Raw genomic sequence first — 13,905 nt, 5'->3', positions numbered from 1 at the left:
CTTATTGAGTTCTTCAAGAAGGTGACAAAACAGGTGGATGAAGGTAAAGCAGTTGATGTGGTGTATATGAACTTCAGTAAGGCATTTCACAAGGTTCCACATGGTAGGCTATTGCACAAAATATGGAGTTATGGGATTGAAGGTGATATAGTGGTTTGGATCCGAAATTGGCTAGCTAAAAGAAGACAGAGGGTGGTGTTGATGGGAAATGTTCATCCTGGAGTTCAGTCATCTGTGGTGTACCACAAGGATCTGTTTTGGGGCCATTGCTATTTGTCATTTTCATAAATGATCTGGATGTGGGTGTAGAAGGATGGGTTTGTAAATTTGCGGATGACACTAAGGTAGACAGAGTTGTAGATAGTGCCAAAGGATGTTGTGAATTACAGAGGGACATAAATAAGATGCAGAGCTTGACTCTGAAGTGGCAAATGGAGTTTAATGTGAAAAGTATGAGGTTGTTCACTTTGGAAAAAGTAAAAGGAATGCAGAGTACTGGGTTAATGGTAACATTTTTGGAAGTTCAGATGAACAATGTGTCCTGGTGCATAAATCCCTGAAAGTTGCCATCTAAGTTGATAGCGTTGTTAAGAAGGCATATGGTATGTTGGTGGTTATTGGTCGTCAGATTGAGTTTCGGAGCCACAACGTCATGCTTCAGCTGTACAAGACACTGGTAAGGTTGCACCAGGAGTATTACGTACAGTTCTGGCCACTGCATTATGGAAAGGATGTGGAAGCTTTGGAACGGGTTCAGAGGTGATTTACGAGGATGTTGCCTGGTATGGAGAGAAGGTCTTATGAGGAAAGGCTGAGGGAATGGAGGCTGTTTTCATTGGTGAGAAGAAGGTTGAGAGGTGACTTAATTGAGACATACAAGATAATCAGAGAGTTAGATAAGGTGAATAGTGGCAGCCTTTTTCCTCAGATGGTGAAGGCTAACACAAGGGGATGATAGATTTAGGATAGATATCAGGGGTAGTTTCTTTTTATTGGAGAGTAGTAGGGGCATGAAACGACCTGCCTGAAATAGTAGTGGACTCACTGGCATTAAGGGCATTTAAATGGGCACTGGACATACATATGGATAATAATGGAACCATGTAGGTTAGATGGGCATCAGATGAATTTCACAGGGTGGCACATTGAGGGTTGGACGGCTTGTACTGCGCTGTAACGTTCTATGTTCTATTTGTGCCTGGAGTCAGAAGAGGTAGGGGAGGTTCTTAATCAAAACTTTGCTTCAGTATTCATTAGAGAGAGGGACTTTGTCGTTTTTGAGGACAGTATGAAACAGGCTGATACACTCGAACGGGTTGATGTTAAGAAGTAGGATGTGCTAGAAATTTTAAATAACATGAGGATAGTTATGTCCCCTGGACCAGACGCGATATACCCAAGGTTTCTACGGGGAAGCGAGGGAAGGGATTGTGCACCTTCGGTGATGATCTTTGCATCCTCAGTGTCCACTAGAGAAATATCAGATGATTGGAGGGAGGCAAACGTTATTCCCTTGTTCAAGAAAGGGAATAGGGATAATCCGGGGAATTACAGACTAGTCAATCTTATGTTGGTGGTTGAGCAAATTATTGAAGATGAATCTGAGAGACAGGATTTCTGATTATATGGAAAAGCATATCTTGATTCAAGATAAGCTGCATGGCTTTGAGAGGGACAGGTCATGCCTCACAAACCTTGTTGAATTCTTTGAGAATGTGGCAGAACACATTGATGAAGGTAGAGCAGTGAATGTGGTGTATATGGATTTTAGCAAGGCGTTTAATAAGGTTCCTCATAGTAGGCTCTTTCAGAAAATAAGGAGACATGGGATACAGGGAAATTTGGCTGTCTGGATACAGAATTGGCTGGCCCATAGAAGACTGAGGATGGTAGTAGATGGAAAGTATTCATCCTGGAGCTCGGAAACCAGTGGAGTTCCACAGGCATCTGTTCTGGAACCTTTGCTCTTTGTGATTTTTATAAATGAATTGGATGAGGAAGTGGAAGGGTGGGTTAATAAGTTTGCCAATAACACGAAGGATGGTGGAGTTGTGGATAGTGTGAAGGGCTGTTGTAGGGTGCAACAGGACATTGACAGGATGCAGAGCTGGGCTGAGAAGTGGCAAATGGAGTTCAACCTTGAAAAGTGTGAAGTGATTCATTTTGGAAGGTCGAATTTGAATGCAGTTTACAGGGTTAAAGGCAGGATTCTTGGCAGTGTGGAGGAACAAAGGGATCTTGGAGTCCATGTCCATAGACTCCTCAAGTTCTTCCCAAGTTGATGGGGTTGTTAAGAAGGCGGATGATGTATTCGCTTTCGTTAGTGGGGAAATTGAGTTTAAGACCCAGAAGGTTATGCTGCAGCTCTATGGAGCCCTGGTGAGATCACATTTGGAATATTGTGCTCTTTTCTGGTTGCCGCATTATTGAAGAATGTGAAAGCTTTAGACAGGGTACAGAGGAGATTTATCAGGATGCTGCCTGGACTGGAGAGCATGTCTGATGAAGAAAGGGTGGTACAGTTGCCTAAGTGGTTAGCACTGCTGCCTCACAGTGCCAGGGACCCAGGTTTGATTCCCGCTTTGGACGATTGTCTGTTTGGAGTTTGCACATTCGCTCTGTCTGCGTAGGTTTCCTCCAGGTACTCCGATTTCTTCCAGATGTGCAGGTTCAGTGAATTGGCCATGCTAAATTGCCCATAGTGTTCAGGATATGTAGATTAGATGCATTAGTCAGGGGAAATGTTGAGTAATAGGTTGGGGAATGGGTCCAGATGGGATACTCTTCGGAAGGTCGGTTCAGGCTTGTTGGGCCTAATTGTCTGTTTCCGCACTATAGGATTCTATAAGAAAGGTTGAGAGAGTGAGGGCTTTTCTCATTGGAGTGAAGAAGGGTGAGAGGTGACTTGATGGAGGTGTACAAGATGATGAGAGGCATAGAGTGGATAACCCGAGACTTTTCCCCAGGGCGGAAACGGCTATCACAATGGGACATAATTTTAAGATTGTTGGAGGAAGGTTTAAGGGGAGACGTCAGAGATAGATTCTTTACACAAGAGTGGTAGGTGCGTGGAATGCACTGCCAGCGGTGGTAGAGTCACATTTGTTAGGGACATTTAAATGACTCTTAGATAGGTACATGGATGATAGTAAAATGTAGGGTATGTGTGGATTAACATAGAACATAGAACATAGAAGGATACAGCGCAGTACAGGCCCTTCGGCCCTCGATGTTGCGCCGACCGAGTCCTACCTAACCTATACTAGCCCAATAACTTCCAAATGCCTATCCAATGCCCGCTTAAATGAAATGGATTAGTTTGATCTTAGAGCACAATAAAAGATCAGTACAACATTGAGGGCCAAAGGGCCTTGTCCTGTTCTATCTTAAAAAACTATAATACAAAAAGCTACAAGAGAACATAAACAGAACAGTGACGGATGAAATTAAGATGAAACTTCCTTCAGTAAATGCGGCAGAATATCTATTACACAAATTGTATGCAGAAAATTTCCAGAAGGTTGGAAGAGACATGAAGACACCTAACTGTGAGGAAAGCTCAGCTACAGATTGCAGAGCTGCATTAAAGCACACAATGAATCATTGACCTAGTTTCACAAGGGTAGTATCAGCTGTAACAGACAGACAGCCAGGAGCAGCAAAATGGGGAACAAATTCCCAAATGATCGTCGAATTTGTAGCCATTCTCCCCACAGCTCTGCAAACCTCCAGTTTATCCCACTGACCTGATCTTTCCATAGCCTCATACTTCCCCAAACTTATCCCACTGCCCCAGTCATTCCCTATATTGCTTATCTCTTTCTCTCCCTCTCACTCACACTCCATTCCCTCATGCCTCCCATTCACACCCCCTTCCCCAACCCATCAACCCCTCACTCCCAAAATGTTCCCAGCCAACCCCTCAATCCCAAAACCAGCCCCAAACTCCTCACTCCCAAACTATCCCCTCCCCCCCCAAAACCCTCACTCCCAAACCCTTCTCTCCTACCCCTTACACACACCTCAATCCTCACTTTTTTCTTCTCTCTCTCCTGACGAAATCCTGCTATTTTCAAACTGGATGACCTCCAACTGGCTGTCTATGTTACAAATCCTACCATCCTTAATTGGCTAATTGGTGGAGAACTATGTGTGTGCATGCATGGGAGAGAGAGTGGAAGCGCGAGAGACAGAGAGAGAGAGAGAGAGACAGAGAGAGAGAGAGACAGAGAGAGAGAGAGAGAGAGAGAGAGAGAGACACACACACACAGAGAGAGTGCTCAACAAGCCCACATTGACCCTCCGAAGAGTAACCCGCCAGATCCATTCCTCTAACCTATTACTCTGCATTTCCCCTGACTAATGCACCTAACCTACACATCCCTGAACACTATGGGCAATTTGGCATGGTCAACCCTCCCTAATCTGCACATCTTTGGGCTGTTGGAGGAAACCGGAGCACCCAGAGAAACCCACGTATGACATGAGGAAAATGTGCAAACCCCACACAGACAATTGTCCGAGGCTAGCATCGAACCGGTCCCTGGCACTGTGAGGCAGCAGGGCTAACCATTGAGCCACCATGCTGCTGATTACTCTGGACCAGAAAGCTTCAGCCATCATGAAGAAGTCCTGAATTCTTCTCCATCCCCTCCTTCCCACAGTCTCTCCATCTCAATCTCTTCCTCCCCCCAACACACAATGTTGCATGCCTTTTGCCCTTTTGTAACCATTACTTATTGGTCAACCTTGCTTTCATCTGGACATTTGTTTGATTGCTTGTGCTGAGTAGGACAAGTCCCCACTCCAGAAAATGTTACTCGTCATCATGGAGCTACTTCCAATATGTGCACCTATGTTTGTACACTATTTCAGCATATAGCTAAAACTCACTCTCACACAAATGATGAAAAACATTCATAGTTTCCTACTGCCACATCATATTATCTATAAATGTACATACTGTGTAAATAAATTGAGTTCCCATGACTAGCATCATCTATTCCTCTATTCTATTTATTCAGTAATGTACAAATAACCACATCTGCATTAGCTGTTAGTCACTTATGGACAATATAGACCCTTCACAGTTCAAGCATCTCCTGTTCTAAATTGACAGGCTATTTTATCAATATTACTACAGTCATTTCTTCCCCAAAATTTCCTCTAGTTTCTGTCAAGCCACAGATCACCCCCTCCCCACTCTCTGAGTTATGTTTCTCTACCATTTTTCAAATGGATTCACTGCATTAGTCCCCAAGGCCAAACTATTTTCTCCCACAATCGCCAAGCCACAGGAGACTTCAAGTGCTCCCCTCTCGGTTCCCTCAGCCTCATTCCCAACTGCACCCCAATTTATCTCCACCCCAACCTAATTCATAGGGATTTTAATTACCAGTCTCACAATAACCTTTTCTCCCTTCTTGAGCCCACGAGGAGTGGGGATCTTAGCCACACATAATGAAGATGAATGGATTCTGTGACTATCTTACCTCCACCATTTTTTTGACACAGGTAAGGGAAACGCCAGACATTTCCCAGGCCTACGGAGTAGCCAATCTGGGCAAGGATGTACTGCAGCTTATTGTTCCAGACTGGGCGATCATCATTCTCGATTGCATTCCCTCCATCCTGGTCTTTTGTCACAGGGACTCCTCCCACATTCAGCACACTGTGTTTATAGTCAACAGGTTCTTCTCCAGCGAGCAGGTCAGCAACAGATTCTGTGACAGGATCATTGCTGTGCTCTCGTTGCGTGACTTTACTGTTTTTCGGCATTGGGCAGACCTATAGGCAAAGCTTCATAAATGAGGACCAGAGGCAAGAACGTTCGAAGGTGCCACAGTCTCTGGAATATTCTGGGACTCCCGATATTGATATAGGCAGTAAGAGTCTTCTTTGTGACAACCCTAATTACAAAAATAATCACAAGTTAGATGCATAAATGGTGAACTTCAAAATCACAGACCCCAAATTGTTGGAGACTTGACACTGCTCCCATAGCATTTGAGAGGTTCCCATAAACCACAGAGAGACATGCTTCTCAACAAATCTGAATTCCAAAATGAGGATCAGTGCCTCAACAGCCCATGTGATTTTGTCTCTTTTTTTGGAGGTGGAGGGGGGAGGTGGCATGCAGTGGGTTGTGTGCAGAAAGAGAGATAGGACGTCTGGAATTCGGAGACATGAGGAATTGAGGGTACAGGTTTGGTCTCAATAGGGGACTGTGGAGGGACAGGGTTGGATCTCAAAGGGAATTGGGCTTACAGAGCCTCATCTCGATAGGAGAAAGGAGGGTGGGGGCAGAAGGACTGTTCTCGATAGGGAATTGGAGGTGGTCAGGCAGTGCAGGAATAGAGTCAGGTCTCAATTAGGCACCACATGGCTGGGTTTTGATTGGACACTGATAGACAGTTGGGTCTCAGTGGCGGCTGGTACACATTTGGGCTTTGATGGGGCAAGGGTAAACGGTTGGGTCTCAGTTCTCTCTTTGTAGTGGTCACATTGCAGAGCAGCAGAAGATCCTGAGAAAAATCATCCAAAAGGTAAAACACTCATGTTACTGCTGAAAATCTGGGACTCTGCCATCTCTGAGTAAACAATTGGAAAAAGATTAGTTTTGCAAATTTCAAAACACTGGGACTTGTGTATCAGAATCAGGAATTAAAATTCTCCAATCAACCAAAGACTCTCAATTTTGGGTTGCTGAATTATAATCTCTGAACAAGGCATACATTTGGTTTCTTTTCTCCTCAGCAGGATTCTGTCTGAACATCTAACTCAATAACGTTTTGAAAATGGTGCACTGGAGGTTAGCTCAGCTTTCTTCAATCACCTTGAATTCTTCTTTACTCTATTAAACTCCTTTTTTTTCCAAACAACCTGTTCAAAACATTTATTACACTCCTCTGAAGCAGGTGAGACTTGAATCAAGGATATGGACACTACCATTGAGATGTAAGAGGGCCCCGATCTAATCTTTTCATTCTTCATTATTTTATGAATTGTAAATTATTCAATCTCACTTTCCCCAACTACATAATTGACACTATGGGGGGTAGGTGGGGGGGGGGGTAAATCTTTTCAAATGGAGCAACTAACATTGGGCCAGAACCAATAGGAGACTACAACTGGACCTGGCAGCTGGGCTCCCCAAGGATTTCTAGGATTTGAGAAGATATTTACTCCACATGGTAAAGCTCCTGTCAAGAGCTCAGACTGTCAAAACTGTACCCACTAAGGTTTCTAGATTAGATTAGATTAGATTACTTACAGTGTAGAAACAGGCTCTTCGGCCCAACAAGTCCAACCAACCCACCACCCACCTAGCCCCTTTCCCCTACATTTACCCCTTCACCTAACACTACGGGCAATTTAGCATGGCCAATTCACTTAACCTGCACATTTTTGGACTGTGGGAGGAAACCGGAACACCCAGAGTAAACCCACGCAGACACGGAATATGCAAAATTCACACAGTCAGTCACCTGAGGCGGGAATTGAACCTGGGTCTCTGGCGCTATGAGGCTGCAGTGCTCACCACTGTGCCGCCCATAAGTCTCAACTCACAAGTCTCTCGCATTTTAATAATCCTTCAAAAATCTGAATATCTCAATTAAATCTCACTAATATTTCTCTGCACCAAGAAGACAGCTGTCATCTCCACACAGGTCCCACTCCAGGGACAAGACTGGTAAAGTCTTGTTAGGAGTAACAAGAAGATGATTACTGGGCTAATGGTAGGCTACTTGGTAGTGTGGATGAGCAGAGGGATCTTGGTGTCCATGTACACAGATCTCTGAAAGTTGCCACCCAGGTAAATAGAGCTGTGAAGAAGGCATATGGTGTACTGGGCTTTATTGGTAGAAGAATTGAGTTCCAGAGTCCTGAGGTCATGTTGCAGTTGTATAAGACTCTGGTGCGGCCTCATCTGGAGTATTGTGTGCAGTTTTGGTCGCCATACTATAGGAAGGATGTGGAGGCATTGGAACGAGTGCAGAGGAGGTTTACCAGGATGTTGCCTGGCATGATAGGAAGATCGTATGAGGAAAGGCTGAGGCACTTGGAGCTGTTCTCATTGGAGAAAAGAAGGTTTAGGGGAGATTTGATAGAGGTGTACAAGATGATTAGGGGTTTAGATAGGGTAGACACTGAGAACCTTTTTCTGTTAATGGAGTCAGCTGTTACTAGGGGACACAGTTTTAAATTAAGGGGTGGTAGGTATAGGACAGATGTTAGGGGTAGATTCTTTACTCAGCGGGTTGTGAGTTCATGGAATGCCCTGCCAGTAGCAGTGGTGAACTCTCCCTCTTTATGGTCATTTAAGCGGGCATTGGATAAGCATATGGAGGTTATTGGGCTAGTGTAGGTTAGGTAGACTTTGGTCGGCGCAACATCGAGGGCCGAAGGGCCTGTACTGCGCTGTATTTTTCTATGTTCTATTCTATGTTCTAAAATGAGTCTGTGCCTTTCCAAGACCTGATATCAATGCCAAAAGTTGAGGCTAAACCAGACATCAGAGAAAGTTGATCAATTAATCTTTGCTTTTTTGAATTTCAAAAAAAGTTTGTCAAGTGTATTTCACTGAGATTTTCAGGAACAGGAGATCAGAGATTAATTCAGAACTAAAATCCACAGAATAAATTGATAATCACCCAATGAATGTGAAATAGTTTTGTTATGAGATGCAGTGCACTATGAAATGGCAGGGTGAGTTTATATGGATCTAACAGACTGAGTAGTTTATAGAAAATGAATAACTTGTAGGCATATTTAGAGTCCAGTGGGGAGTCTCAAACAATCTTCAACAATATGGAGCCTACAAGCATCATGTGAATGTGAGAGTAGGAGTGGGGATTGTAACTGAGAACAATGTGCTCATAATAACCAAGCCTTCTAATAATAACTGGATAAACATTCAGTTAGATAACCAAAATGCTCAATTTATCTGCTGACTGTTACTCAGGACAAAAGCAATTCACACCAGGTTTCATCATTAACAGAAAGTAACTACGTATTATAATAGGCTTAAATTTAACACCTGGCAAAGAAAGGAATCTAAATCTATTACCTCATGAGTTGAACTATACTACCAAAGAAAACCCAGCTCACATTAATTCATGCTTCACACAAATGGAAGACAATTTGACACAGGTATTGTGTGGGGGAGAAAACAGGCAACAAAATTCTGAAGAACAAATGACCAGATCTCAAGAATGGGTTAAATTGTTCTCTGTTTCTTTTCACTTTAACAATAAGAATAGTGTTGTCTATAAAACAAAAGTTTGGTCTTCACTTCAAGTGTTGATTAGTTGAAGCCAAGACTTCTCTATTTACAAATCTTTATTTTAAACTTTATTGTTTGTCTGTTAGAAGATAAACAGGGAGGGAGGGAGGTAGAGAGAAATGTGGAGGAGGGACAGAGGGGGAGGGGGAAGGGAAGTAAAGTGGATAAGGAGACCAAAACTCCTGGAATGGCTTCACCAGTCCTCTGTGTAACTGCAACAAGACATGCCTGTTCCTGTATTCAAATCCTGACTATGGAAGTCAACATACCATTTGCCTACTTTACTGGCTGCTGCATCTAAGACCAAAAGACGTAGGAGCAGAGATTAGGCCATTCAGCCCATCAAGTCAGCTCCACCATTCCATCATGGCGGGGACCTTTCTCAACCCCATTCTCCCACTTTCTCCCTGTACCCCTTGATACTCCAGAACCTAGCTATCTCAGTCTTAAATACACTCAAAGACCCGGCCTCCACAGCCTTCTGTGGCAATGAAAAGGCCATTCGGCCCAACAAGTCCACACCAACCCTCTGAAGAGTAACCCAACCACACCCATTTCCTTACCTTACTCATCTACATTTACCCCTTCCTAAAGCACCTAACCTACACACTCCTGAACACAATGGGCAATTTAGCATGGCCAATTCAACTAATCTGCACATCTTTGTGATTGCGGGAGGAAACTGGAGCACCCGGAGGAAACTCACACAGACACTGGGAGTTTGCACAGTTGCCTGAGAGTGGAATAGAACCTGGGTCCCTGGTGCTGTAAGGCAGCAGTGCTAACCACTAAATACCGTGGCACCCTATGATTTCTGTGGATTCACCACTCTCTAGCTGAAGCTGCATGCTTACTTTCAGCAGCTGGTGTACGAGGACACCTAGGTCTCATTGCGCATTTCCCGGTTTCAATATATGGCCACTCAGATAATAATCTGACTTCCAGTGTTTGCAATCAAAGTGGATAACCTCACATTTATTCATATTATACTGCACTACCATCCATTTGTCTATTCTTATAGCAGCCTAATTTCCATTCTAGTTTAGAGACCAATAAAATGTGGCTACTTAAAACAGGAGTATGCAGAATGGGAATGAATAGTTGATGGGACAGTGCAGAGGGAGCTTTATCTGGATCTAAGCCCATGCTGTCCTAGTCCCAGCAACGTTTGGGAATTGTTTAGAGGAAGCTTAACTTCAGTTTAAGTGTGTAGAGGTAGCTTTACTCTGTAGCATGTTCTGTCCTTCCCCAAGAATACTTCACAGGGAAAATGTAGACAGAGCTTTCCTTCAGAATGTATCAGACATTAGATCATTTGATAAGAAAACAGCCTTGGTGTTGGGGTAGTCTCAGCATGGACATAAGGTTGGCTAAATAGCAGAAGACTGAAAGCTGATGTAAGGGGGCATTTTAAAGATAGCAATCTGGAACAAGTGGAGGGCTACAGAGATCAGTGCTAGGTCCACAAATATATAAATATGAAGTAGGGTTGAGGATTATCAGATCAAACATAATTGATTGGCCTTGCAGACTCAATGAGCTGAATGGCTTACTTCTGTTCTTCTGTCTTTGGTCTTATAGGCCTTCTCCTGATTCGTAAGTTTGTATATCACAGCAACTATCAAGAATCACAGTCAATCTGTGTGACACTTAGTTGAGTCCCAGATGTATCAACTCACCTGCACTTGAATCGAATTATTGAAGCAAATTGAAGTTTATACAAAAATATGCATAGTAGGAACACAGCAAGTTGATCCAGGAGAGAGAAACAGACCCAACAGGTTTATTGTGTCTCTTATATTCTTGTTCTGTTATGAATCCTTTCTGGGTGCCAGCTGCCACTGAACAGGCTCCAACCTTTCATTAACAGGAATTCTTTCTCCATGACTGAACTAAAATGCGCATCACAGTGGGATACACACCAGCTGCACTTAATCTTGTTCTCAGTTCACACATGCTCACCCTCAACAGAATTTCCCTCACCTTTGACATGTTAATCCCTCAATAGACACACCCTTAGCATACACCCCCTCATCAGACAAATGCTCACCCTCAGTACACATACTCTCAATAGATATACACTCACCATGGACATGCTCAATCTCAATAGATTCACCTTCAGCACACATACCCTCAACAGACTCACCCTTATCCTGCTTGACAAACAGCCCCCAACTTCTAGGTGTAGGTTAAAGAAGGGAGGCGCGGTAGTAGTTTGGCGCACCGACCTTTATACCGCTGAGGCCAAACGCCAGCTCGCGGACACCTCCTCTTATCGCCCCCTTGACCACGACCCCACCTCCCACCACCAAACCATCATCTCCCAGACCATCCATAACCTCATCACCTCAGGGGATCTCCCTTCCACCGCCTCCAACCTCATAGTCCCACAACCCCGCACCGCCCGTTTCTACCTCCTGCCCAAAATCCACAAACCTGACTGCCCCGGCCGACCCATTGTCTCAGCCTGCTCCTGCTCCACCGAACTCATCTCCGCATACCTCGACACGGTTCTGTCCCCTTTAGTCCAAGAACTCCCCACCTACGTTCGGGACACCACCCACGCCCTCCACCTCCTCCAGGATTTTCGCTTCCCCGGTCCCCAACGCCTTATTTTCACGATGGACATCCAGTCCCTGTACACCACCATCCCCCATCACGAAGGACTCAAAGCCCTCCGCTTCTTCCTTTCCCGCCGCACCAACCAGTACCCTTCCACTGACACCCTCCTTCGACTGACTGAACTGGTCCTCACCCTGAATAACTTCTCTTTTCAATCCTCCCACTTCCTCCAAACTAAAGGAGTTGCCATGGGCACCCACATGGGCCCCAGCTATGCCTGTCTCTTCGTAGGATATGTGGAACAGTCCATCTTCCGCAGCTACACTGGCACCACCCCCCACCTTTTCCTCCGCTACATCGATGACTGTATCGGCGCTGCCTCGTGCTCCCACGAGGAGGTTGAACAGTTCATCACCTTTACTAACACCTTCCATCCCAACCTCAAATTCACCTGGACTGTCTCAGACTCCTCCCTCCCCTTCCTAGACCTTTCCATTTCTATCTCAGGCGACCGACTCAACACAGACATCTACTATAAACCGACTGACTCCCACAGCTATCTGGACTACACCTCCTCCCACCCTGCCCCCTGTAAAAACTCCATCCCATATTCCCAATTCCTTCGTCTCCGCCGCATCTGCTCCCAGGAGGACCAGTTCCAACACCGCACAGCCCAGATGGCCTCCTTCTTCAAGGACCGCAGATTCCCCCCAAACGTGATCGACGATGCCCTCCACCGCATCTCCTCCACTTCCCGCTCCTCCGCCCTTGAGCCCCGCTCCTCCAACTGCCACCAAGACAGAACCCCACTGGTTCTCACCTACCACCCCACCAACCTCCGTATACAACGTATCATCTGCAGTCATTTCCGCCACCTCCAAACGGACCCCACCACCAGGGATATATTTCCCTCCCCTCCCCATCAGCGTTCCGCAAAGACCACTCCCTTCGTGATTCCCTCGTCAGGTCCACACCCCCCACCAACCCAACCTCCACTCCCGGCACCTTCCCCTGCAACCGCAGGAAATGTAAAACTTGCGCCCACACCTCCTCCCTCACTTCCCTCCAAGGCCCCAAGGGATCCTTCCATATCCGCCACAAGTTCACCTGTACCTCCACACACATCATCTATTGCTGCACCCGATGTGGCCTCCTCTACATTGGGGAGACGGGCCGCTTACTTGCGGAACGCTTCAGAGAACACCTCAGGGACTCCCGGACCAACCAACCCAACCACCCCGTGGCTCAACACTTTAACTCTCCCTCCCACTCCACCTCCACCGGCAGAACATAACAACACGACGGCTGGAGGAGGAGCGCCTCATCTTCCGCCTGGGAACCCTCCAACCACAAGGGATGAACTCAGATTTCTCCAGTTTCCTCATTTCCCCTCCCCCCACCTTGTCTCAGTCGGTTCCCTCAACTCAGCACCGCCCTCCTAACCTGCAATCTTCTTCCTAACCTCTCCGCCCCCACCCCACTCCGGCCTATCACCCTCACCTTGACCTCCTTCCACCTATCACATCTCCATCACCCCTCCCCCAAGTCCCTCCTCCCTACCTTTTATCTTAGCCTGCTTGGCACACTCTCCTCATTCCTGATGAAGGGCTTATGCCCGAAACATCGAATTTCCTATTCCTTGGATGCTGCCTAACCTGCTGTGCTTTAACCAGCAACACATTTTCAACAGCCCCCAACTTCTACATTTGCATACTCACGAACAAACTTTCCAAATGTAATAAGAAACACCAGTGCTATGTGAGGCCAGTAACATCAGTGCTATGTGAACCCAGTAACCTGTCCCAAATTGGATGTGTGGTGGACAGTGAAGAGGGTTAGTTTGGAGCACAACGGGATCTTGATCAGATATGCCAGTGGGCCAAGGAGTGGCAGATGGAGTTTAATTTAGATAAATGTGAGGTGTTGCATTTTGGAAAAGCAAATCAGAACAGGACTTTTACACTCAATATTAAAGTCCTGGGGAGTGTTGCTGAACAAAGAGACCTTGGAGTGTAGGTTCGTAGATCCTTGAAAATAGAGGCACAGGTAGATATGAT

General features: G+C 45.5%; 1 protein-coding gene across 1 annotated transcript in view; it reads right to left on the bottom strand.

The window, feature by feature from the left end:
* Positions 1 to 13,905, bottom strand: part of slc6a17 (solute carrier family 6 member 17) — a 105,276-nt gene that overhangs the window by 58,411 nt on the left and 32,960 nt on the right. The window contains exon 2 of the mRNA XM_060845035.1: positions 5,493 to 5,909. Coding sequence (XP_060701018.1) covers positions 5,493 to 5,778 — 286 coding nt within the window. The 5' untranslated portion in view covers positions 5,779 to 5,909. The remainder of the gene's footprint in view (positions 1 to 5,492; positions 5,910 to 13,905) is intronic.

Source organism: Hemiscyllium ocellatum, chromosome 26 (assembly GCF_020745735.1).
Source record: "Hemiscyllium ocellatum isolate sHemOce1 chromosome 26, sHemOce1.pat.X.cur, whole genome shotgun sequence".
Lineage (NCBI taxonomy): Eukaryota > Metazoa > Chordata > Chondrichthyes > Orectolobiformes > Hemiscylliidae > Hemiscyllium > Hemiscyllium ocellatum.
Note: the sequence above shows the minus strand (reverse complement) of the source record. Positions and strands in the feature narration are given on the sequence as shown.